General features: G+C 40.2%; 3 protein-coding genes and 1 long non-coding RNA gene across 4 annotated transcripts; all 4 read right to left on the reverse strand.

The window, feature by feature from the left end:
• Window positions 1-4,179: 4,179 nt before the first annotated feature.
• LOC137722304 (uncharacterized) lies at window positions 4,180-7,777 on the reverse strand. The gene is made up of 4 exons (XM_068461275.1): window positions 7,345-7,777; window positions 7,024-7,263; window positions 5,895-6,795; window positions 4,180-5,102 (listed from the first exon to the last, which is right to left on the reverse strand). Exons 1-4 carry the CDS (start codon window positions 7,684-7,686, stop codon window positions 4,291-4,293), a joined length of 2,295 nt encoding a protein of 764 aa, XP_068317376.1. The 5' UTR covers window positions 7,687-7,777; the 3' UTR covers window positions 4,180-4,290.
• A 2,770-nt stretch (window positions 7,778-10,547) lies between these two features.
• Window positions 10,548-14,569, reverse strand: LOC137726362 (receptor-like protein EIX2). Its single transcript, XM_068465281.1, has one exon. The coding sequence runs from the start codon at window positions 14,523-14,525 to the stop codon at window positions 11,469-11,471; it is 3,057 nt and encodes a 1,018-aa protein (XP_068321382.1). The 5' UTR covers window positions 14,526-14,569; the 3' UTR covers window positions 10,548-11,468.
• Window positions 14,570-15,636: 1,067 nt separating this feature from the next.
• Window positions 15,637-16,507, reverse strand: LOC137724244 (uncharacterized). The gene is made up of 3 exons (XR_011067320.1): window positions 16,432-16,507; window positions 16,056-16,099; window positions 15,637-15,847 (listed from the first exon to the last, which is right to left on the reverse strand). It is a non-coding gene; the product is annotated as an uncharacterized lncRNA (long non-coding RNA).
• A 7,299-nt stretch (window positions 16,508-23,806) lies between these two features.
• Window positions 23,807-27,111, reverse strand: LOC137726388 (receptor-like protein EIX2). Its single transcript, XM_068465312.1, has one exon. The coding sequence runs from the start codon at window positions 26,962-26,964 to the stop codon at window positions 23,989-23,991; it is 2,976 nt and encodes a 991-aa protein (XP_068321413.1). The 5' UTR covers window positions 26,965-27,111; the 3' UTR covers window positions 23,807-23,988.
• Window positions 27,112-27,555: the final 444 nt, after the last annotated feature.

Raw genomic sequence — 27,555 nt, forward strand, 5'->3', positions numbered from 1 at the left:
AATTGAAATGACAAATTTGACCCTCTATGTGATAGTCATGTGAGTTTATTTAGCGGAAGATTAACGAAAATTTGGATTTGGACATCAATTACTAATAAAGCTCACCACGAGAGTTTAATTAAAAATCTTTTCACCACAAGGGTCATATTAAAAATGTCATGTCACCACAAGAAACCATGAAAAAAATTTGGCAAAAAAAATATAATCATGATCCACTTCTACTCTTGCTCAATCGTCTCTTTGAATTCCTCTCTGCCCAGCAACCTGCAACCAAAGATTGCTTGCTGCTCATATGAAGTCGTCAAATATTTTATACATCAATGTGATCGTTCTTGTGCTTTGGTTGAGTACAAGGTCTCCCCAGAAAACCCAATTCCTATTTTTCTCTATTCAGGTGACGACCTCACGGCGATTGGTCAAGATTTCTTAGGGAACGAATTTGAAAATTTGCCATGGTTCGAATCTCTTATATTGGTTCGGTCAGGACATTGATTTGGTTAGGTTCGAATGGGTGTTCTACAATTTCTTCTGCAATTCGGTAGACTATGATTGAAGAATCTGAACATGATACGCAAGAAGCAAGGGGTGGGGAGAGCGAACGGCCACATGGGAATCTGAATTTTTTATTTTTTATTTTATTTTAACTTTTTTGGGTATAAAGCTGGTTGATTAGTGAGGGCTTATGTGGAAATCAAATAATTAGTTTTTCAAAACAATAAATACTGAGTCTTGAGGAATAGTGGAGTCCACATGTCATTAAATGAATGGGCAAAGTAAGTTTCTTTTTTTTTTTTTTTTTTTTTTTTTTTTGAAGAACACAAAGTAAGTTTCATCCCCGGGAAGAAAGAGTTCGGATTTTCGGCATCCTAATACTCAGAAAATTTTTCTTTCTGGCCAAAACACGGATGATTTATCACATATTTTTATATAAGTAATGAGATATCTTATTTTTTAAGTTATTAACTTTTTTAACACATATATCTTACCATTTTTATAATAGCACTTGGAATACCATCTCGTGTTCTGATTATACCGAAAAATCTCTCCAAATACCCATGTGTCAATCTGTGACCCCTCTGAAAATGTGACATGTGTCCACTCACTCACTAATCCTAACTCTGATAATTTTTCTGTTATCCTCAAACCTCTATTATCTGCTAAAATTTTGGAAAAAGAAATTGCACGCAAACCAAATGCACTTCAGCTGCAAACTATATGAGCTACTTTAGTAGAAAGACGGAACCCAAAAAAAACAAAAAGTAAATCAAAATCTTATTCCTTATCCTTTGTAATAAAAGAGAAAAGTAATAATTCAATCATCAACTAACATATTATATAGTTTACAAAATTGGGTCTAAATAGTTGGTCTCCTTAGTATTACTCAATTAAATAGTGTCAATCTCAGCACCCTTTTCTCCGAGGACGGCTTTACAACCCTATGTCGCTCTTTCCTTCTCTTCATTTCCACAAATTGTGAATCAGATTAAAATAAAAGCACTTTCATCTTCCATTTAGACTCTGACAGGATCGACAAACATGGAGTTAAATTGGATTTGGTTTCCAAATTGAATCAAAATAAAATAAAAGCAACTTCCTCTCTCTCCTTCTTTCCTTCCTATGCAGAGATTAAATCTTCTAGACTCAAAACCCTTTGTGGCCTCTCTATGCCCTATCTACGTGAGTGTCACTTGGCCATTCTCAATAAAAAAAATAAAAACTAAAGATAAAATTAGTGAAAAGAGCACGTATTGCTCAAGTATAATATAAGGCACAAAGGGTTTTGAGTGCAGAAAAATTGAACTCATATTTATACGGATGTAAAAATATTTGTGGAATAGCGGTACTAAATGAATATTGAACTATTTTTGACAGCAAAATGGGAGCGAAAAACTAAAAAACAGAATGGTTCCAATTGAAAAACAAAACAATATGACTTCATTATCAAAAATTTTATAGTTGACACCAATGACGGTGTTACAAAGGTTAAAGGCACTAAAATTAGACAATATTGACACATAGGTTTACAAAGCCACTGATAAGAAATGGTACCCTATAGCACATTTGCTTGTAGTGAACATTGAATGGATGACGGCCATATTTTGTATTGACACACCCCGATTGAGATCGGAGCATGCTGGCAGTCACGTGGAAGTGACGTAGCCATATGCACAGTGCGGAAGCTGATAAAATAGTAATGTAAATAGTACGAATAAGAAAAACTAGCATACAAAAGGTAATAGGAACAAATGCTAGCGTAAGTGAGACACAAGTTCAGAGCATAAGCCTAAAGCAGTCCAAAAGAAAAATGACGCGACAACAGTACACCCGAAGGTGGTCCTACACTAGTGATCGTTTGTCAGAAATGTTAGGAAAATCCTCTGGGAAACCACCAAACCTGCTAGTCAACTAGAACCTGGAGGGGCTCAAAACAAAAGCGTGAGTGGGTAAAAACAAAGCTTTTCGAGAACCATTTATAAAATACGTTCTAACCCCTCGCCGTAAAACCTGTATACTTCCCAGAAAATAGCTATACATATATACGTAAGTATATAGATATGCCAATCATGCTCAAGAATATGCCATGTCGAAACCTCATAATGAAATGCAAGTGCTCAGGTATAAATCATATCAATAACATATAGTCTGGCAGCCGGAGTCACCTAACGTGACATGTACGGCTGCATATAGAGCTCAAATCTCAATATCAATACTAAACCTGCCCACGAGTCGGAACCACCTAAAGTGGTCTGTACGACAGGCCTGGGTGTAAAACATATAAACGCTCTAGTACTACGATCACGTGAAGGCTGTGCGAATAATCGCGGGTCACCTACGAGTCGGAACCACCTAATGTGGTTTGTACGACAGGACTATGCACCTAACTTGGATCCAAGCTGAGCGTGTGGTGCGGGAGGTGAACATCACGTGAAGGACTGTGCCCTACTCTGGGCGGGAGCACTAACACCGGGGGTGCAGGTTATGAGCTCTCTAAGCATCTCGAATCGCTACTAAATATAAACATGAATAACACTTACCTGGCACTTACCTGTGCGTCCACAGCACCCAATATGCATATGTATATGTATGCAACTAATAATGCGACTAATGGTGCACAAACAACGATAATATAATGCATGGCATATGGCAAATAACAATTCAAATCTATTTCTAGGAAAATATAAGTATATAGGTATATACGAAAAACCAAAAGCCCACTCACTGGTATGTGGAAGGGTCGTAGCCCCTCTGCCTCGAGTGACCATGCTCGTCCTCGGGATACGTATCACCTATATGCGAAACAACTACAAAAACGTTAATTTTTAACGCACATAACCAACTTTTTGAAATAACTTCTCATACATTACTCAAATTGGGCAAATGAATATACCATCGTGCTTTACTCTACCTCAGGATCACACCCAAATTTTTAGAAAAAATTTCTACCGCCGCACGTGCCTGGCACGCTGACGGCGTCAACTGACGCCGTAGGGAATATTCCGTCAGTTTTGACAGATTCTGTCAACGGCGTCAGGAATATTCCGTCAGACTTGACGAAATATTCCGTCTCCTTCTCCGGCGCGGAAAACTGGAAAATATTCAAACTTCGATATCCCCTTCGTTTTTCACCCAAATTCGACAAAATTGGTACCAAAATGAAGCTTGGAACTAGAGGAACACAATTATACTACTTTCAAGGGTTAAAAACCACGAAATATCACTTGTCAACACAACCCAACTTCAACCAACTTCGAATACAGTGATCCCGACGTCCAATTCCTTCGAACGAACTACTCCGAGCCTCCTTGGAACCTCATCAAGCTACCTACGAGCTTCAAATTTCCTAAAACGTGAGAAATCACGTTTGCATGAATAGTACCCCAAATCAGACTTCGTGGAATCGACGTGAAAACGTTGATATTCTTACCTGAAAATGGTACGGTTGGGCTCCCACAAGCTTCACGAGTTCGAATATGGCCTTGGTTTTCTCGATCTATGGGTGTTTGATGGGTTTTGGGTGTGTGTCCGTACGTATATGGTGAAAGGGAAGGGAAATGGGGCTCGGGAGGATCACAGGGAAAGGGATCGAAAGATGTGGAGTATGGAAGTGTGTGTGTGGCTCCAAAACATGCCACCCAAACTCAAAAACAACAAATGAACGTAAAGAAATCAAACTAGGGGCAATTTTGTCTTTTCATACGTACGTTTTTAAAATTCTCGGGACGGGCTGTCACAACCTACCCACCTTACAAGAATTTCATCCCGAAATTCAAAACAACCAAATTACAACCCCTAGTGATCAAAGAACAACCGATGATACAAATCCCTCATCCGATCTTCTGTTTCCCACGTAGCTTCCTCGACTGAATGATTCCTCCACAAAACTTTCACTAACATCACTGACTTGTTCCTCAGAACTTTTTCCTTCCAATCGATGATCGTCACCGGTTCCTCGTCATAAGTCAAATCTGGATTAATTTCTAACGGTTGAGGAGGTATCACGCGAGACGGATCGGCAACATAATGTCGAAGCATAGACACGTGAAAAACGTTATGCACTCTAGCCAACTTCGGAGGCAACTCCAACCTGTAAGCTACCTCACTAACTCGTTCTGTGACCATGTATGGTCCGATATACCTGGGACTCAACTTACCATTCTTTCCGAACTGCACAACTCCTCTCCACGGTGAAAGTTTCAGAAATACCCAATCTCCAACCTCATACACTCTGTCCGTAGCATGCCGATCTGCTAAACTAATCTGCCTGTCTTGGGTTGCTTTCAGGTTAAACTTAATCACCTGAACATTCTGCGTAGTCTCCTCAACAATCTCCGGACCCACTAAGACTCTTTCTCCGACCTCTGACCAACACAACGGTGTGCGACAGGATCTATCATACAATGCCTCAAATGGCGCTATGCCGATACTCGAATGAAAGCTGTTGTTGTAAGCAAATTCCATCAAATCCAACCGCTGGTGCCAAGCATCACCAAATTGTAACACCGAAGCTCGCAACATATCCTCCAAAGTCTGAATAGTTCTCTCTGACTGTCCGTCCGTCTGAGGATGATACGTCGTACTGTAAAGTAGTCTCATGCCCAAAGCTTCCTGAAAAGCCACCCAAAACTTGGATGTAAATCGTGGATCACGATCCGAGACAATACTCACAGGGACACCATGGTACTTCACAATCTTCGAGATAAACAGCTCCGCTAAACGGCCCAAAGAATATTTCTCTCTCACAGGAATAAAATGTGCCGACTTAGTGAGCCGATCAACGATCAACCAAATACCATCAAAACCATTATGTGTACGCGGAAGCTTGTACACAAAATCCATAGTGATATTTTCCCATTTCCACTCTGGAACGGGAAGCGGCTGCAACAACCCAAACGGCTTCTTCCTTTCCGCTTTGACCTGCTGACAAACAGCACACCTACTCACATACTCAGCTATCTCCCTTTTCATACCCGGCCAATAATAAAATGGTCGAATGGTATGATACATTTTAGTAGCTCCTGGATGCATGGCGTAAGCCGAGATATGTGCTTCATCGAGAATTTCTTTCTTCAAGTCCAAATTATTAGGCACGAACATTCTACCCTCTTGCATCAACATGCTATCCGAATCACGAATTCTGAGGTCTCTCCTCCTTCCACGATCTCGAGCTTGAATTAGTTCTTGAGTCTCCCTATTAGATCCCTGAGCTTCAAGCACCCGATCAACTAGAATTGGTCTAACTTGAAAATTAGCAAGTAACGCCACTTCTCGATCTTCTGCTTCTAACCTCACTCCCGTAGCACGTAAGTCTGCCAAAAGGGGAATACGACTCGCAAACAACGCATTAATGCGGCCCTGTGACTTCCTGCTAAGTGCATCAGCAACTACATTTGCACGACCAAGATGATAATCAATCGTGCAATCGTAATTGTTGAGCAACTCCATCCACCTCCGTTGACGAAGATTAAGTTCCTTCTGAGTAAAAAGATACTGAAGACTCTTGTGATCTGTAAAGATCCTACATTTCTCCCCATAAAGGTAGTGTCTCCACAACTTCAATGCAAAGATAATAGCGGCTAACTCCAAATCATGTGTAGGGTAATTCAACTCATGAGGTTTCAACTGTCGTGAAGCATAAGTAATCACCCTACCATGCTGCATCAACACACATCCCAGACCATTCAAGAAAGCATCACTATAAACCTCGAAATCACCACTATCGTCCGGGAGTGCCAAAACAGGTGCATGAGTGAGACAATGCTTCAACTGCTGGAAGCTCTGCTCACACTTATCATCCCACTCGAATTTAACATCCTTCCTCGTTAATCTCGTCAGTGGTAAAGCAATCACCGAAAAATCTTTGACAAATCGTCGATAATACCCCGCCAAACCAAGGAAACTCCTCACCTCAGTGAAGGTTCGCGGTTGCTCCCAACTCTCCACAGCTGCGACCTTCTGAGGGTCCACCAGAATACCCTGAGCTGAAACGATGTGCCCCAAAAACGCAACTTGGTCTAACCAAAACTGGCACTTGCTAAACTTAGCATACAATTGGTGTTCCCTCAACCTCTTTAACACCAAAGTAAGATGTCGAACATGCTCCGCTTTAGACTTCAAATACACCAAAATGTCGTCGATGAACACAATAACAAACCTATCCAAATATGGCTGGAACACCCGGTTCATTAAATCCATAAAAGCCGCTGGTGCGTTCGTCAACCCAAATGGCATAACCAGAAACTCGTAATGACCGTAACGAGTCCTGAATGCCATCTTAGGAACGTCATCCCTACTAATCTTCAGCTGATAATATCCAGATCTCAAGTCAATCTTGGAGAATACACAAGCACCTCGAAGTTGATCAAACAAATCATCGATACGAGGCAACGGATAACGGTTTTTAATCGTCACCCGATTCAATTGCCTGTAATCAATACACAGCCTCAAAGTTCCGTCTTTCTTTCTCACAAACAATACTGAAGCTCCCCACGGTGAAGTACTAGGCTGAATGAAACCCTTATCCACTAATTCCTGCAACTGAACTTTCAATTCCCTTAACCCAGCGGGAGCCATACTATAAGGAGTCAAGGAAATAGGATTAGTACCTGGAAGCAACTCGATAGTAAACTCCACGTCTCGATCTGGGGGTAAACCAGGTAAATCCTCGGGGAAAACATCGGGAAAGTGTCGGACTACTCTCACATCCTCAACTCTGCCAGGAGCGGCCTCATTCAACACCACATGAGCTAGGTACCCCTGGCAACCCTTAGACAACAACCTTTTCGCTCGCAAAGACGAAATAACACCATGTCTCACCCCACTCTGCTCACCCACAAAAGTAACCACAGGTAGTCCAGGATGATGAAACGTAACTATTTTCCCGTAACAATCAATATTGGCACGATAGAAATGCAACCAATCAGTGCCCAGAATCACATCAAAGTCAACAATATCTAACGGGATAAGATCAGCTGGCAAAACAACACCCTCAACTATCACTGGACATCCTGGGTACACATGATCTACAATACATCTCTCTCCTCTAGGCATAGCGAACTCTAAATCATACCCTAGAGGTGTGGGGCGAGGTTGCGTCACTTGAGCAAATGTATGAGAAATCATAGAATGTGTAGCTCCACAATCAATTAATACTCTAGCAAAATAACCAAGGATATTTAACGTACCCATAATCAAATCCGGATTGTTCTGAGCATTCTGCAGAGAAATATTATGAATACGCCCCTGGGTCTGCGATCGTCCACCTCGACCTCTGCTCGTCTGGCCACCACGACTCTATGTGCCACGCCCCTGACTGGGCTGACCAGACTGCCTCGAAGACCCAGCACTACTAGTAGCAATCTCTCCTGGCTGAAACTGTCCTCCCTGAAACCACTGAGAACCACCTGCTGATGCTGGAGGATACGGCATATAGCCGCCATGATACGGAGGATAACCACCCTGAGAATACGGGTCCTGGGGATACTGATACTGTCCTGGGGCATAAGGAACAACATCACCATGGTAGTGGTAGGCATCACCTCGACCTGCCTGTCCATAACTACTCAGACTCTGAATCTGCTGAATCGGTGCAGGTGGTGGCATGAAAGTCTGTTGCGGCTTCTGCTGCTGACCCTGGGGATAATTCGCAGCCTGATGTCCCATCTGCCCACACGTGAAGCAACCACTGCTGCCACGCCTGCACTCACCAAAATGCCGATTATTACATATGCGGCAAACTGCGGCTTTGCCTCTACCACAGTCACCCTGTCTCTGCCCTCTGGCACCACCAGCAAACCTACCTCCTCGTCCCTGACCAATGGCGTTGAGACCACCGCTAGAAGAGCTAGAACTGGAGCCACCCCTCTTAAAGTTCTGCGTCCTACGAGGCCCGAGCGAGGCCTGACCTTTACCTTTGTCATCTTTCTTCTAATTACCATATTTTTGTTCTTCCTCACTCTCACTCTGCATGTTCTCAGAATCTTCAATCCTCAACAATATCTCGTAGAAATCCTGGTAGGTATCACATTGGGTAGTAGTCGCCATCGAACGCCACTTCTTCTTAGTACCTAGACGGAAACGACGAAGCATCTCCGCCGGATTACCAGCAACGTTTGGATGGTAGCAAGACAGATCAGTGAATCTCCGATAGTACTCATTCGCCGTCATCTTCCCCTGTCTCAGCTCGGTGAACTCCTGCTTCTTACGATCTACATACTCAGGAGGCACAAACCTCATCTTAAACAACTCTTTGAAAACATCCCAATCAGTCCTCTCAGCTGGAGTCAAACGACAAAGTTCCTGCTCCCACCAGGCTGCAGACTCCGTACCCAGAAACCACGAGGTCGTCTCGACCCACCTCTCAACAGGAAGGTTCCCCTGATTGTGCAACACACGAAAAGTCTTTTCAATGTGCTTCAACCATCGCTCTGCACCCTCGTGACCCTCACTACCTTCGAACTTATCCAATTTCAGATTATACATAGTCTCGAGAGGAGTCCTCTGGGGATGTCGGATCGCCGACTGAATGGCGGTAGCAATAACTTCCCCCAGCTGAGCAATATCGGGGAAACTAGGCTCAGTAGAGCGACGTGGTTCCCGACAAGGCGGCATAATTCTGACAGAAGACACCAAAACCCTTAGAATACTCACAAAGACACAGGACTGCCAAACCTAGGCTCTGATACCAAACTGACACACCCTGATCGAGATCGGAGCATGCTGGCCGTCACGTGGAAGTGACGTAGCCATGTGCACAGTGCGGAAGCTGATAAAATAGTAATGTAAATAGTACGAATAATAAAAACTAGCATACAAAAGGTAATAGGAACAAATGCTAGCGTAAGTGAGACACAAGTTTAGAGCATAAGCCTAAAGCAGTCCAAAAGAAAAATGATGCAACAACAGTACACCCGAAGGTGGTCCTACAATGGTGATCGTCTGTCAGAAATGCCAGGAAAATCTTCTGGGAAACCACCAAACCTGCTAGTCAACTAGAACCTGGAGGGGCGCAAAACAAAAGCGTGAGTGGGTAAAAACAAAAGCGTAAGTATATAGATATGCCAATCATGCTCAAGAATATGCCATGTCGAAACCTCATAATGAAATGCAAGTGCTCAGGTATAAATCATATCAATAACATATAGTCTGGCAGCCGGAGTCACCTAACGTGACATGTACGGCTGCATATAGAGCTCAAATCTCAATATCAATACTAAACCTGTCCACGAGTCGGAACCACCTAAAGTGGTCTGTACGACAGACCTGGGTGTAAAACATATAAACGCTCTAGTGCTACGATTACGTGAAGGCTGTGCGAATAATCGCGGGTCACCTACGAGTCGAAACCACCTAATGTGGTCTGTACGACAGGACTGTGCACCTAACTTGGATCCAAGCTGAGCGTGTGGTGCGGGAGGTGAACATCACGTGAAGGACTGTGCCCTACTCTGGGCGGGAGCACTAACACCGGGGGTGCAGGTTATGAGCTCTCTAAGCATCTCGAATCGCTACTGAATATAAACATGAATAACACTTACCTGTGCGTCCATAGCACCCAATATGCATATGTATATGTATGCAACTAATAATGCGACTAATGGTGCACAAACAACGATAATATAATGCATGGCATATGACAAATAACAATTCAAATCTATTTCTAGGAAAATATAAGTATATAGGTATATACGGAAAACCAAAAGCCCATTCACTGGTATTTGGAAGGGTCGTAGCCCCCCTACCTCGAGTGACCACGCTCGTCCTCGGGATACGTATCACCTATATGCGAAACAACTACAAAAACCTTAATTTTTAACGCACATAACCAACTTTTTGAAATAACTTGTCATACATTGCTCAAATTGGGCAAATGAATATACCATCGTGCTTTACTCTACCTCAGTATCACACCCAAATTTTTAGAAAAATTTTCCACCACCGCACGCGCCCTCACGCGCCGGCCAAGGCACAGCCACACGCGCCGGCCACGCGCAAGCACATGCCTGGCACGCTGACGGCGTCAACTGACGCCGTAGAGAATATTTCGTCAGTTTTGACAGATTCCGTCAACGGCGTCAAGAATATTCCGTCTCCTTCTCCGGCGACGGCGCCGGAAAACTGGAAAATATTCAAACTTCGATATCTCCTTTGTTTTTCACCAAAATTCGACAAAATTGGTACCAAAATGAAGCTTGGAACTAGAGGAACACAATTATACTACTCTCAATGGTTAAAAACCACGAAATCTCACTTGTCAACACAACCCAACTCCGGCCAACTTCGAATACAGTGATCCCGACGTCCAATTCCTTCGAACGAACTACTCCGAGCCTCCTTGGAACCTCACCAAGCTACCTACGAGCTTCAAATTTCCTAAAACGTGAGAAATCACGTTTGCATGAATAGTACCCTAAATCGGACTTCGTGGAATTGACGTGAAAACGTTGATATTCTTACCTGAAAATGGTACGGTTGGGCTCCCACAAGCTTCACGAGTTCGAATATGGCCTTGGTTTTCTCGATCTGTGGGTGTTTGATGGGTTTTGGGTGTGTGTCCGTACGTATATGGTGAAAGGGAAGGGAAATGGGGCTCGGGAGGATCACAGGGAAATGGACAGAAAGGTGTGAAGTATGGGAGTGTGTGTGTGGCTCCAAACATGCCACCCAAACTCAAAAACAACAAATGAACGTAAAGAAATCAAACTAGGGGCAATTTCGTCTTTTCACACGTACGTTTTTTAAATTCTCGGGACAGGCTGTCACATGTATTATGCTATCAATAATTAGTAGAAATAAAAAAACATTAGTTTTTATTAATTCCAAGTTTTTACACATGAGAAAATCAGAATACATAAAGTTCCTTGTGGAAACATCTATTGAAGGATGGATACAATTCCTTTATTTATTACATAAATTGCAAGTGCCAAAAATACAACGTATAAAGGGGAAAACATCACATATACATAGTACTATCAAACTTCAGAAAAAAGTCTTTTGAAACAAGCCACTTTTAATACAATTGCTAGTGCTACCTTATCTTTGATGTTGTCAAAGAATTGAAAATAGGCATATCTCCACGATGTCTTTAAGATCAATGTGCCGCAAATGCTCCAAAAACCTACTATGAAGCCAAGTACCACACTGACAGAGAACCACAACTTATCATGATTTCCATCTTCATTCCTGTCATTCGCATCCTTAGCTGGGAAAGTGTCATCTCCAGGGCAATTAGTTGAGAGAGGAATGCCACATAGCGATGGATTGTTCATATAAATGGACAAATCATTGAGCGTTTGAAGCTGGCTTCCAGAAGGAATTCTTCCAGTCAAGTTGTTATAAGACAAGTTCAAGTGGGACAAAGAGGTTAAAGATGACAAGCTTTGAGGAATATGTCCTGAAAGGTGGTTGTGCGAGAAATCAAGAGTTTCGAGCAAATGCAAGTTTCCGATCTTGGAGGGGATCTTTCCAGTCAATTGATTCATGGACAAATTCAGGGTGCCCAACAGGATGAGGTTGCTTATTTCTTCAGGAATCTCACCTTGTAAATTATTTGATGAAAGATCAATGCTCTTTACAAGTTGTAGAGTCCTGTTGTACACAAGCTCCGCTCCTTTTAGCGTCAGTGTGGCTTGCTCAAAAGAACTCATACTGAAGTCATTAGAATTATTGTTGACCAGCGAACTTAAATTATCCAAACACTTGGGAATGGTACCTGAAAGGTTGTTGTGACTAAGATCGAGGATGTGAAGGTTCCGAAGATTGCACAGTTGCTGGGGAATATGTCCTATAAAAACGTTGGATCGTAATTGTAGCCTATACAACAAGGATACATTTGATACTCCTATCCATAGAGGTATGTTCCCAAATAACTTGTTGTGTCCAAGATCAAGACTCCTCAAACCAGAACAATTTTGCAAGGAATCAGGAATTACACCGCCAAAATTGTTGTTGTTGAGCTTTAATACTTGCAGTGAACTTAATACCCCCAATGAAGTGGGAATATTACCAGAGAGATTGTTGTGACCAACATCTAGAAGATTCATATTACTCCCCACACTCCATGCATGAGGGAATTCCCCAAAAAATTGATTGCTCCTTATGGACAAGTATTCCAAGTTTTGCATGTTGCAGATAGAGGGAGGAATAGTGCCATTCAAATGATTCTCAAAAAGAAACAAAATTTCCAAATTGGGCATCATTTGGTCAATATTGGAGGGAATTGGCCCGGAGAATAGATTGCTTTGAAGATAAAGGTAATAGACATTAGGGAACCGCCAAAGTGGGAGTGGGCCCTCCAACTGATTATGACTCAAATTAATATACTCTAAATTTGGAAATTTCAAACGGGATGGAAAGTTTCCACGTAATTGGTTGTATGATAAATCCAAATTTTTGAGTTGGGAAGACATCTTCAACAACCATTCCTCTAGTATTGAATCTTCAAAGATTCCAATACCATGAAGAGTGATGTCGATCAGTTCAGTTTGAGATTGAAGCCATGCCCAAAAACCAGGACCTACCCGACAATTTATGATCCCAATTGATTGGAGCTTGAAAGGAGGAACCCAAACAGAAGCCACGTCCAAAATGAGGGACATGGGTGGGTCTGTGACTTGAATTCCTACTTGAAAATCTTGTAATCTCGTGAGGTTTCTGAAATGGGCTTCCGTTAGAGTACCTTCCCATGAATTATAAGACAGATCGAGGTGAACTAGCTCATAGAGTTGTCCCAGACTTTTTGGAATGGAGCCATTCATCTTATTAAAAGAGAGGTACAATGATTTCAAGGATGACAAGTTTCCGATGGAATCTGGAATTGAGCCCACCAAAGAGTTTCCACCAAGGTGGAGATTCTGCAGACTCTTTAACATTCCTATGGAGGCCGGCAATTGGCTTTCCAACTCACAAGAAGACAAATATAGCGACTCTAATGAATTATTTGGACAATTTGAGACGCTCCTCCAAAACTCTTCAATCCCCCCACCATCAAACTTATTGCCAGAAAGGCTTAGGACCTTTAGCTTGCACAAATTTCCAATGACTTTCGGAATTTGACCTTTTAAGCCTGTTCCAGATAAATCAAGGTGTTCTAGAGATTTGAAGTTTGCAAATTCATTTGGAAAAGGACTACTGAAATTATTCCACGATAGATCAAGTGTCATGAGGCTGCTAAGATTAAAAACCCAATTGGGAAATGAAGAACATTTAATACTGTTATTCGACATATGAAGGACCAAAAGTGATGTCAAGTTAATCCTTTGGAGTGAGAGTTGAATGCTTTCAATTTGACACGAAGATAAGTGTAACTCTAACAATGAAGGAAGCATGTTAATATCATATGCCCAACTGGCTCCTCTGCGGCTAAGGTCCACGTAATTGAGATTAAGGTATTTTAGGGAAGAGAGGTGAGAAAGCCAAGTCAAGTTTCCGGAAGACAAGCGGAAATTCATCCCGAGGTCAAGAATATTCAGGCTTGACAGGTTACCAAGAGAGGGGGGAATCTCTCCCCCAAATGATGCAAATGAGAGATTGAGATATTGCAAACTTTTAAGCTCCCCGAAGAACATCGGAATGCGAATGCCTTGAAACTCATTGTAGCTGAGGTCCAGGTATTTTAAATGTTTCAAGCTCAACAAAGAAGGATATATCTTACCTCGGAAGAAAGACTTATTATAAGCCGACTCGTCCCACTCGGCATCAGAATGGGAATCTGGATACGGATTCCGGAGGTCCATCTTCACAACGTGGCCGGTGCTGTTGTTGCATGAAATTCCTTCCCATTGACAGCAATCATGACCCACCCAAGAAGAAAGCCTACCAGAAGGATCAACAAGATGTTGCTTAAAGCTGACAAGTGCTCGCCTTTCTTCCTCAATGCATAATGGCTTCACAGTGCTGGTGCTCGGAACTCCGATATCACCCAAGCAGATTATGGCAGTGGGTAGATACGTAGATGCCAAAAGCAAAATGAGAAAAGAGAGAGAAATATTGAGGGGATTGAAAAAGGTGTTTGCAAGCAAGGTACCCATAGGAGAAATCAGTTTATATATTCCCCAGTTGGTTGCAGATGAACACAACAAGTGAACTCTAACTCATGTATATAACAAAGCAATGAGAGCTTAAAAGAAAATATTGCTACGCAGCGTGCATCAACTCGATTGACTTTCACGCGTTCATTCACACCATGAAATTGCAAGGAAGGAGAGATTGAGTGGGGAGGGGGACTACTTGACAAGGACACAAATGCTCCTGCCTACTTTTAAGTCAACTTCTAAGTTCTAAGTCAATCTCATAATTTCCTTCTGCGGAAAAAGTATAGAAGTTCACAATTTTAAACATTTCCATGTTCAAAGTGTTCGAAGTATCAAACACGTTTGAATAATCTCGTTTGTTAATATTAGGGAACAAAAATGATAAAAAAAATTATAATGTGTTTGGACTTTTTATGGCTAAATTATATTTTAACACCATCATATTTTTATGGCTAAATTATATTTTAAGTCTACTTCTAAGTCAATCTCATAATTTCTTTATGTGGAAAAGTATAAAAGTTCACAATTTTAGACGTGTTCGCCGACATTAAGTTGGACATTTCCTTGTTTAAAGTGTTCAAAGTATCAGACACATTTGTAACACCATCGTATCAATTTCATCTTCCTAATCAATCAACAAGTGTAGTCAATGAGATGTGCTACAATAATACGACAACCACGGAGTTGTTGCGGTTGTAGCTCCTAGGACATATAGTAACCCAGAAATTGTTGTTTTAATAATTTTCTTTCATAATATTACATGAGGTCTCAAGTTTGAATCATTTTGTCCGTTATCAAGACAAGAACTTAGGACTTGACTATATTGTTTTCCAATACTATTAGCACTGTCATCACATAACAATTACACCAATAACCACAGAACGTTCCACATTGCGGAGAGTTTTTTGGTTTTTTGATTCACAATATGGTATATCATTTGGTCTAGTTGTAAGCTCCAATGACACGAGCGCAAATGAATTACGTAACTTACTACCACGTTTTTAAATAGCTACTTTCCAAGCGTCATCAACACCAACAGTTTTAGTTACACACCCACACATGAAATGGAAATCCTACGATAGGGTTTAATATAAAATTGAGCTATAGAACTGATCACATTTGGAGAAACTTGAACCATTAAAAGCTATTATGCATTTAATATAAACACCACATTCACAAATGAGAAAGTACACAAGTGTAGTGTAATGTACTAAAGAATTACTTGAAGCGTTTTCTAAAAGTGTTTCTCGAGCGAGCAACTTTAGCACCAACAACTTCAGCCACCTTCATCCCCCATCTTTAAAGAATTGGAATGTAAGCTGCACCAAAATGCACACATCAGATCAGAAACCAAATGGACCTTGGATTTTACCATATCCAAGTTAAAACATATAGAATTACTAAGATGGAACCAGCAATAATCCATTCAAAAGACCATCTTAAAAAGATCATCCCACGAGTGCCATGAATAAAAGAAGCTATATAACTGGAGCATTTTCTTCAAAAAAATTAAAGCAAATCATTTACCACGGAGGAAATATTCAACTCGTCCAAAGTGTTTGTAAGGCCTTCTGTAGATAGAATGAACAAGGTTAGGTATGAACTATGAAAAAATTCTTGCTCCCAAAATAAAAAGAAACGAAATTACATTCAAACTAGCTAACCATTCCATGCCAGATGGCTATGAGCCCACAAGTAAAATGATTGCTAAAACTAACTTGGGAATTAAAACCCGTAACGGATAACTAGATTTCATAATAAGCAACACTTAAGAGTTCTTCCGAGTTTTGACCTTAATCTTAAGCTGGGATTTAAGTAGTCCACAAAAGAACTAAAATGGTTGCCAAAAAAAAAAAAAACGATCCAAGTTTACAGAAGACTAAATTCCAATTCGAATGCGCACCTCGTCGATGTCAACCTTATACGTTGTTACGTGTGGGTATTGCTCACTCAACTCCCCAATGATATATGATCCTGCACAAGAAGATCACACCAAAGTAGCAATCAGAAGTTCAAAGCACATTATTACGCCACATTTTCGTGCCAATTGTTGGAATCAAATGAAAGTTGTTTTTGATCTAATGGCTGACAAGGAAGGGATCAACTGTTAAGTCATTACTTAGTCTCATAGGACAAGTGTAGGCTTAGATTTCTGTTTTATGAATTAAGGGCTGAGATGGCTTGTAACAGAAAGTTGTTGTTCTGATATTTCTATAAAATATCTGTGTTGCTGCTCTCTGTGCAGAGAGCTCTGCACATTCCTGAAAAAAAACCTTTCCCCTTCCGTGTTAAACTTTCCCTCCTAAAATATCAACTTCAAAACAACATCAAGATTTATCATGGCCTCAGAGCTCTGGTTCTGATCAAGAATTAAGAACTGGGCGTTTTGTGTGCTACGTACTACTGAAAAAAAGGAGGGAAACTCAACCAGAATTTTTTGAAAACCTTACTACTCTTACAAGTCTCACATGGCTACTTCGAGCAGTGGAGGAGATTTGAGGGCTCCTATCTTCAATGGGTCCAACTACGATTTTTGGTCTATCAAGATGAAGACCATATTCAGATCATATGATCTCTGGAACTTGGTGGACAAGGGTATCGAAAATGCAGAGTCTAGTGATGATTCCAGTGATGAAGATCAAAAGTCAGTTAAGAGCTCAATGAAGATTAATGAAACCAGAGATGCAAAAGCTCTTGGCATCATTCAAGGGGCAGTTTCTGACGAAATATTTCCTCGAATCTCAAACTTTCAATCATCCAAGGCTGCATGGGATGTTCTTCAACAAGAATTCCGGGGTGACAAAAAGGTTAGATCTGTCAAACTACAATGTTTAAGGAGAGATTTTGAGTACACTAGTATGAATGATGGCGAATCTCTATCTGTTTATTTAACAAGGATGACTGATATAGTGAATCAAATGAAAACTCTTGGTGAAGAACTATCAAACCAAAGATTAGTGCAGAAGATTCTTATAAGCCTGCCCAAATCCTATGATTCTATTGCATCCATTATAGAAGAAACTAAGGACCTTGATTCTATTGAGGTTCAGGAAGTGATTGGTACACTGAAAGGATATGAGCAGAGGTTAAACATGCACTCTGAAAGCTTAGCTGAAAAGGCTTTTACAAGCCTAAATGTGACTGACAGAGATAACAGCTACAAGGCTCAGGGGAACAACTCAAATCAAAAGAAATTCTGGAAAGGAAAAGGGAAGAAATGGGATAACAAGTTCACTCCACAACCAAAATCAGAATCTAGTAGTGAATCCACTAAAACCAAGTGCAAAATATGTGACAAATTACACTATGGTGTCTGCTGGTATAAGGGAAAGCCCAAATGCACTAAGTGTGAGAGATTTGGTCATCTGGCAAAAGACTGTAATCCAAGAAGGAACCAAGCTGTCAACTATGCACATAGAGCAGAAGAAGAGGAAGTAAATGTGTTTTATGCGTGTAGTGTTGTAAGAACTGAAAATAAAAGAGGAATCTGGTACATTGACAGTGGATGCAGTAATCACATGACTGCATATGAATCATTGTTGGTCAACATTGACAGAAGCTTCAATTGCAGAGTTAAAATGGGAAATGGTCAACTTGTGGAAGCAACTGGAAAAGGAACTCTAGTTCTACAGACAAAGGGTGGAAGAAGATTCATCAAGGATGTGATACTAGTACCTGGCCTTGATGAAAATCTACTTAGTGTGGGACAAATGATTGCACATGGTTATTTCTTACTCTTTGGGGATGACATGGTGGAGATCTTTGATGACAGAAGCCTCCAAAACCTGGTAACACAAGTTGGCATGACTGAAAATAAAAGTTTTCCACTTATGCTAGACTACACAAACTCAGTTGCTCTAAAAGCAAGTGTTGCTGAGAATTCGTGGTTATGGCACATGAGGTATGGACATCTCAACTTTCACAGTTTGAAGAACTTGGAGAGATTACAAATGGTGACTGGACTGCCTGAGCTACAGGAAACAAAAGAACCTTGTGAAGGTTGCATACTGGGGAAGCATCACAGGGACTCTTTTGAAACGGGAAATGCATGGAGAGCAAGCCAACCTCTAGAACTCATTTACACAGATGTGTGTGGTCCTATGAAAACACCTACACTCAGTGGGAACAGATATTTTCTGTTATTTATTGATGACTGCACAAGGATGGTTTGGGTTTATTTCATGAGAAACAAGAGTGAAGTTTTTACTATTTTCAAAAAGTTCAAAGTAATGGTTGAACTTCAGAGTGGTTTGAAGATCAAAAGACTAAGAAGTGACAGAGGTGGTGAGTTCACTTCCATTGAGTTCCAAGAATACTGTGAAGGGGCAGGACTACAGAAGCAATTGACAGTGGCTTACACACCACAGCAGAATGGTGTAGCTGAGAGGAAGAATAGGACTGTGGTTGAAATGACCAAGTCAATGCTGCATGATAAGAAAATGCCACTTTCCTTCTGGGGTGAGGCAGTCAATGCTTCTGTGTATCTTCTAAACAGGTGTCCAACTAAAGCACTCGAGAGGAAAACACCTTTTGAGGCATTTAGTGGTAGAAAACCAAATGTAAAGCACTTGAAGGTGTTCGGATCAATCTGCTATGCACAGATACCATCTCAATTAAGACACAAACTTGAAGTCAACAGTATCAAGTGTGTTCTTGTAGGCTATGGAAGCTGTGAAAAGGGCTATAGACTCTACAACCTTGAGACACATAAGGTTATAATCTCAAGAGATGTGGTGTTCAAAGAAAATGAAGCATGGAATTGGGAAACCAAGAACATTGACACCATCACATTTCCATTAACAATGGAAAGAACACAAGCATCTGTGCAACCTGAAAATGAAACTGTTATAACAGGTGGAAGTCAAAACGATTTCTCTACACCATCACAAGGATCTCAGTCCTCCATTTCAAATGCAGAAGGACAAGAATTGCAGGGATCCTCCCCAGGAACAACTCCATTAAAATTAAGGAGTCTAGATGAGATCTATGCTGTTTGCAACTACTGTATTGCTGAACCAGAGAGTTTTGAAGAAGCAGAAATGGATCAATCTTGGCAGAAAGCTATGAGTGAAGAAATCACCATGATTGAAAAAAACTCTACTTGGCAATTAGTGAACAGACCAAGTGATAAACATGTGATAGGTGTAAAATGGATCTACAAGACCAAGCTGAATCTGGATGGATCTATAAAGAAGAATAAAGCAAGACTGGTAGCCAAAGGCTACTCACAACAACCAGGGATCGATTTCAATGAAACCTTTGCCCCTGTGGCAAGGTTAGACACTATCAGAACCTTGGTTGCTCTTGCTGCTCAAAAGGGATGGAAACTTCATCAATTAGATGTTAAATCAGCCTTTCTAAATGGCACACTGGAGGAAGAAGTGTATGTGGATCAACCACAAGGCTTTGAAGTTCCAAATAAAGAAGAGAGAGTGTATAAGTTAAACAAGGCACTGTATGGACTCAAACAAGCTCCCAGGGCTTGGTACAGTGAGATAGACTCCTATTTCAACAGATGTGGATTTAACAAAAGTCCTAGTGAAGCTACATTGTACACAAAAACTGGTGAGAAATCTGATATGCTTATTGTGTCCATATATGTTGATGATGTGTTTTTTACTGGAAATTGTGAAGAAATGATTGAAGAATTCAGAAAAGACATGATGAGGCAATATGAGATGACAGATCTTGGCTTGCTGCATCACTTCTTAGGAATTAGAGTAATTCAAGATGTTACTGGAATCTTCATACATCAAGAGAAGTATGCACAATCTCTGCTTAAAAGATTCAATCTGGAAGGATGCAAATCTGTGGGAACACCATTGATCACAAATGAGAAGCTTTGCAAAATGGATGGTTCTGAACCTGCTGATGAAAATCTCTATAGGAAAATTGTTGGGAGTCTGCTCTACTTGACTGCAACAAGGCCTGACATTATGTATGCAGCCAGTCTCTTATCAAGGTTCATGCATAATCCCACAAGAATTCATATGGGAACTGCTAAGAGAGTACTCAGGTATATCTCAGGGACCTTAGACTATGGAATCAAGTATGAAAAGGGAAAAGAAGCAATCCTAGTTGGCTTCTGTGACAGTGATTGGGGAGGCAGTGAAGATGACATGAGAAGTACCTCAGGATATGCATTTTCATTTGGTTCTGGAATATTTGCTTGGGCTTCTGTCAAGCAACAAAGTGTTGCACTGTCTACGGCTGAGGCAGAGTATGTGAGTGCTGCAATGGCTACCTCTCAAGCTATATGGTTGAGGTTTGTGTTAAAGGATTTTGGTGAAATGCAAGTGGATGCTACACCACTTATGTGTGACAACACATCAGCAATAGCTATGACTAAGAATCCTATTTTTCACCAGAAAACCAAACATATCAAAAGGAAGTTTCATTTCATAAGGGAAGCATTGCAGGAGAATACCATTGAACTGATCTACTGCAAGTCTCAGGATCAAATGGCAGACATCTTCACCAAAGCTCTACCTAAAGACAGATTTGTTTATCTCAGAGAAATGCTTGGGATCAAAACCAAAATTCATTTGATGGGGAGTGTTGGAATCAAATGAAAGTTGTTTTTGATCTAATGGCTGACAAGGAAGGGATCAACTGTTAAGTCATTACTTAGTCTCATAGGACAAGTGTAGGCTTAGATTTCTGTTTTATGAATTAAGGGCTGAGATGGCTTGTAACAGAAAGTTGTTCTGATATTTCTATAAAATATCTGTGTTGCTGCTCTCTGTGCAGAGAGCTCTGCACATTCCTGAAAAAAACCTTTCCCCTTCCGTGTTAAACTTTCCCTCCTAAAATATCAACTTCAAAACAACATCAAGATTTATCACCAATGACTTCATTGCTTAAAAGAAAACGTCTTTCGAACTTACAAGGCCCGCGCCACATTGCAGTGAAATAGAAAAGTGTTGGCACAGCTCCATCTATATGAAATTTTATATATAAATCAGACAATTTTATATACCAAATGCTGTCAAGAATCCTACCATCCCCCATCTGATTTCTTTTCACGCCCTCAAACAGAAAAGAACCTCCCAACCCCTTCATCTTCATCTATACCTTCCTCTTCAGAACACATCCCATCGTCCTCGTCGACTTCGAATACATCGTCTTCATTGTCATCTATCATGGATTTTTATTTTTCAAATTCTACTCGTAAACAGCTATCGAGTTCTGGCAAGTTCTCTCTTTTCTCAGAAGAGGAACAGTCTTCCTCCATTTTTTGCCTTTCCTGAGATCCGATGGTTCAATATTTTTTTAACATATCGCTGCAATCAGTTTTTTTCTCCCATGTTCTCCTCGCACGAAACTGATTTTCAATGGCAGATCAGTGAGTTCGTCGATGGGCCGAGCTTGGTTCCCAATAGCTATACTTTCTAGTTTTGGGGTAAACTCTGTGCTGCATGTGCAGAACTTGTTGATTCATATGTATTGTTGTTGTGGGGAAGTGGAGCTTGCTGGAAATTAATGAAATGTGGTTTCTAATGTTATGCTTGGTGGGTACTGGAAGGGCAGGAAGCTAGAGTGTGCATTGAAGTTTAGGAAAATGGTGAGCATGGGATTGAAAGGGTGCTTGCGGCTTGCGGCTTGTGGTCGGTCTGCTAGACTGAATGAAGGAAGGTTAGACAGAGGAGACCCATAACTGAACGCACATTGGGACATTGGAGTTGTTTGAGTCACAGCTGCATGATTTCATTAAAAATGATCCGACAGCTCTGCGTGTGATTTTCAATTTTTTCAAAATTCTAAGAAATTCATGGAAGAAATCCATATAAATCCACAAAAATCATAATGAAAATCCATGTAAATCTTCTAAAATCCATAGAGAATTATAAAGTCTATTAAAGTTCTTTGAAATCTAGCACTAAAAAAAATCTATTAAAATCCTCTATAATCCAAATTGACTACATCCCCCTAAGTTTCATCCCTGAGAGGAAAGAATCCAGATTTTCAACAGCCTAATACTCGAGAAATTTTTTCATTGTAACCGAAACACGAGTGGTTCACCACGTATTTTTATATAAGTGGTGAGATAATTTATTTTTTAAGTTATTAACTTTTTAACACACATATCTTATAATTTGTATAATGACACGTGATGTATTATCTCATTCTCGTGTTCTGATTACATTGAAAAATCTCTCCAAATACCCATGTGTCACTCTATGGCCCCTCCAAAAATGTGACATGTGTCCACCCACTCACTAATCCTAACTTTGATAATTTTTGTGTTATCCTTAAACCTCTGTTATCCGCTAAACTTTTGGAAAAAGAAATTGCAGGCAAAGCAAATGCACTTCAATTGCAAACAATATGAGCTACTTTAATAGAAAGACGGAACCCAAAAAATGAAAGAAAAAGTAAATCAAAATCTTATTCCTTATCCTTTGTAATAAAAGAAAAAAAGTAATAATTCAATCATCAACTAACATATTATATAGTTTATAAAATTGGATCTAAATAGTTGATCTCTCTAGTATTATCCAATTAAATAGTGTCAATGTCAGCATCCTTTTCTCCGAGCACGGCTTTACAGCCCCACATCGCTCTTTCCTTCTCTTCATTTCCACAAATTGTGAATTAGATTAAAATAAAAACACTTTCATCTTCCGTTTAGACTCAACAGGATCGATAGACATGGAGTTAAATTAGATTTTGGTTTCCAAATCGAATCAAATTAAAATGAAAGCAAGTTCCTCTCTCTCTCTCTCTCTCTCTTTCCTTCCTATGCAGAGTTTAAATCTTTTGGACTCAAAACCCTATGTGGCATCTCTTTGCCCTATCTACACAAGTGTCACCTGGCCATTCATCTTATCCCTTCAATAAAAAAAAAATTAAAAACTAAAGATAAATTTAGTGAAAAGAACACATGTTACTCAAGTATAATATAAGGCGCAAATGGTTTTGAGTGCAGAAAATTTGAACTCATATTTATAAGGATGTGAAAATATATGTGGAATAGTAATACTAAATGAATATTGAACTATTTTTGACAGAAAAATGGGAGAGAAAAACTAAAAACAAGAAAATCAGTCCTAATTGAAAAACAAAACAATATGACTTCGGTGTTAAATTTTTTATAGTTGACACCAATGACAGTGTTACAAAGGTTAAAGGCACTAAAATTAGACAATATTGACACATAGGTTTACAAACCCAATGATAAGAAATGGTACCCTACAACACATTTTCTTGTAGTGAACATTGAATGGATGACGGCCATATACATATTTTGTATTATGCTATCGATAATTAGTAGAAATAAAAAACATTAGTTTTTATTAATTCCAGGTTTTTACACAAGAGAAAATCAGAATACATAAAGTTGCTTGTGGAAACATCTATTGAAAGATGGATACAATTCCTTTATTTATTACATAAATTGCAAGTACCAAAAATACAACGTAGAAAGGGGAAAACATCACATATACATATATAATCAAACTCAAAAAAAAATTCTTTTGAAACAAGTCGCTTTCAATGCAATTGCTAGCGCTACTTTATCTTTGATGTTGTCAAAGAATTCAAAATACGCATATCTCCACGATGTCTTCAAGATCAATGTGCCGCAGATGCCCCAAAAACCTACGATGAAGCCAAGTACCACGCTAACATAGAACCACAACTTATCATGATTTCCATCTTCATTCTTGTCATTCGCATCCTTAGCTGGGAAAGTGTTATCTCCAAGGCAATTTGTTGAGAGAGGAACGCCACATAGCAATGGATTGTTCATATAAATGGACAAATCATTGAGCGTTTGAAGCTGGCTTCCAGAAGGAATTCTTCCAGTCAAGTTGTTATAAGACAAGTTCAAGTGGGACAAAAAGGTTAAAGATGACAAGCTTTGAGGAATATGTCCTGAAAGGTGGTTGTGCGAGAAATCAAGAGTTTCGAGCAAATGCAAGTTTCCGATCTTGGAGGGGATCTTTCCAGTCAATTGATTCATGGACAAATTCAAGGTGCCCAACAGGATGAGGTTGCTTATTTCTTCAGGAATCTCACCTTGTAATTTATTTGATGAAAGATCAATGCTCGTTACAAGTTTTAGAGTCACGTTGTACACAAGCTCTGCTCCTTTTAGTGTCAGTGTCGCTTGCTCAGAACCCATACCGAAGGCATTAGAATTATTGTTGACCAGCGAAGTTAAATTGTCCAAACACTTGGGAATAGTACCTGAAAGGCTGTTGTGACTAAGATCGAGGATGTGAAGGTTCCGAAGATTGCACAGTTGCTGGGGAATATGTCCTGTAAAAACGTTGGATCGTAATTGTAGCCTATACAACAAGGATACATTTGATCCTCCTATCCATAGAGGTATGTTCCCAAATAACTTGTTGTGTCCAAGATCAAGACTCCTCAAACCAGAACAATTTTGCAAGGAATCAGGAATTACACCGCCAAAATTGTTGTTGTTGAGCTTTAATACTTCTAGTAAACTTAATACCCCCAATGAAGTGGGAATATTACCAGAGAGATTGTTGTGACCAACATCTAGAAACCAAATTTTCCTTCCCACACTCCACGCATGAGGCATTTCCCCAGAAAATTGATTGCTCCTTACAGACAAAATTTTCAAATTGGGCATCATCTGGCCAATAGTCGAGGGAATTGGCCCAGAAAATATATTGCTTTCAAGATAAAGGGCATAGACACTAGTGGACCGCCAAAGTGGGAATGGGCCCTCCAACTGATTATGACTCAAATCAATATGCTCTAAATTTGGAAATTTCAAATGGGATGGAAAGTCTCCACTTAATTGGTTGTTAGATAAATCCAAATTTTTGAGTTGGGAAGACATCTTCAACAACCATTCCTCTAGTATCGAATCTTCAGAGATTCCAATACCACGAAGAGTGACTTGGATCAGTTCAGTTTGAGATTGAAGCCATACCCAAAAACCAGGACCTACCTGACAGTTTATGATCGCAATTGATAGGAGCTTGAAAGGAGGAACCCAAACAGAAGCCACGTCAAAAATGAGGGACATGGGTGGGTCTGTGACTTGAATTCCCACTCGAAAATATTGTAATCTTATGAGGTTTCTGAAATGGGCTTCCGTTAGAGTTCCTTCCCATGTATTATAAGACAGATCGAGGTGAACTAGCTCATAGAGTTGTCCTAGACTTTTTGGAATGGAGCCATTCATCTTATTAAAAGAGAGGTCCAATGTTTTCAAGGATGACAAGTGTCCGATGGAATTAGGAATTGAGCCCCACAAATGGTTTCCACCAAGGTTGAGATCCTGCAAATTCTTTAACATTCCTATGGAGGCCGGCAATTGGCTTTCCAGCTCACAATTAGACAAATCTAACGACTCCAATGAATTATTTGGACAATTTGAGACGCTCCGCCAAAACTCTTCAATCCCCCCACCATCAAACTTGTTGTAAGAAAGGCTTAAGACCTTTAGCTTGCACAAATTTCCAATGACTTTCGGAATTTGACCTTTTAAGCCTGTTTGAGATAAATCAAGGTGTTCTAGAGATTTGAAGTTTGCAAATTCATTTGGAAAAGGACAACTGAAATTATTCCACGATAGATCAAGAGTCATGAGGCTGCTAAGATTAAAAACCCAACTGGGAGATGAAGAACATTTAATACCGTTATCCGACATATCAAGGACCAAAAGTGATGTCAAGTTAATCCTTTGGAGTGAGAGTGGAATGCTTTCAATTTGACACGAAGATAAGTGTAACTCTAACAATGAAGGAAGCATGTTAATATCATATGCCCACCTGGCTCCTGTGCGGCTAAGGTCCACGTAATTGAGATTAAGGTATTTTAGGGAAGAGAGGTGAGAAAGCCAAGTCAAGTTTCTGGAAAACAAGCGGAAATTCATCCCGAGATCAAGAATATTCAGGCTTGACAGGTTACCAAGAGAGGGGGGAATCTCTCCCCCAAATGATGCAAGGGAGAGATTGAGATATTGCAAACTTTTAAGCTCCCCAAAGAACATCGGAATGCGAATGCCTTGAAACTCATTGTAGCTGAGGTCCAGGTATTTTAAATGTTTCAAGCTCAACAAAGAAGCATTTATCTTACCTCCCAAGCAAGACTTATTATAAGCCGACTCGTCCCACCTGGCATCAGAATCGGGATATGGATACGGATTCCGGAGGTCCATCTTCACAACGTGGCCGGTGCTGCTGTTGCATGAAATTCCTTCCCATTGACAGCAATCATGACCCACCCAAGAAGAAAGCCTACCAGAAGGATCAACAAGATGTTGTTTAAAGCCGACAAGTGCTCGCCTTTCTTCCTCAATGCATAATGGTTTCACAGTGCTGGTGCTCGGAACTCCGATATCACCCAAGCAGATTATGGTAGTGGGTAGATACGTAGATGCCAAAAGCAAAATGAGAAAAGAGAGAGAAATATTGAGGGGATTGAAGAAGGTGTTTGCAAGCAAGGTATCCATAGGAGAAATCAGTATATATATTCCCCAGTTGGTTGCAGATGAACACAACAAGTGAACTCTAACTCATATATATAACAAAGCAATGAGAGCTTAAAAGAAAATAGTGCTACGCAGCGTGCATCAACTCGATTGAGTTTCACGCGTTCACATTCGTATTCACACCATGAAATTGCAAGGAAGGAGAGATTGAGTGGGGAGGGAGCGGGGAGGGGGACTACTTGGCAAGGACACAAATGCTCCTGCCTACTTTTAAGTCGACTTCTAAATCAATATCATAATTTCCTTCTGCGGAAAAATATAAAAGTTTTGTTATAAATATGTAAAAGTTAGAGAAATAACTTTTTAGTGAATGAAGCGAAGCAGGTATAAAATGTCACACTGAAACTATAGCACAAGAGGATAACTAATAAAAGACGGAGGAATAGATGATGTTATTGATCTTTCTTTCTTTCTTTCTGTCTATATTTTTGAAGGTATATGGAGTGCTCTATTTATAGAGCAACTCCAATACTGATGCATTTATTATACATTGAAAATTTACAGCACCCTTTTGGAAAATATGAACTCCTGCATCCCCAAAGTCAATTTCAA

The sequence above is a fragment of the Pyrus communis genome, chromosome 2 (assembly GCF_963583255.1).
Source record: "Pyrus communis chromosome 2, drPyrComm1.1, whole genome shotgun sequence".
NCBI lineage: Eukaryota > Viridiplantae > Streptophyta > Magnoliopsida > Rosales > Rosaceae > Pyrus > Pyrus communis.

Coding starts and splice junctions, on each gene's coding strand:
- LOC137726362 (XM_068465281.1), bottom strand. CDS start 14,525: ATGGGTACCTTGCTTGCAAACACCTTTTTCAATCCCCTCAATATTTCT.
- LOC137726388 (XM_068465312.1), bottom strand. CDS start 26,964: ATGGATACCTTGCTTGCAAACACCTTCTTCAATCCCCTCAATATTTCT.
- LOC137722304 (XM_068461275.1), bottom strand. CDS start 7,686: ATGGGTACGTTAAATATCCTTGGTTATTTTGCTAGAGTATTAATTGAT. Junction 6,796..7,023: donor AAGTTCAGTTGCAGGAATTA/GTGGATAAGGGT, acceptor TATCAGCTGAAG/ATTAGTAGGGATGACGTTCC. Junction 5,103..5,894: donor GATTGATTATCATCTTGGTC/GTGCAAATGTAG, acceptor CTTTTCAGGAAG/CTTTGGGCATGAGACTACTT.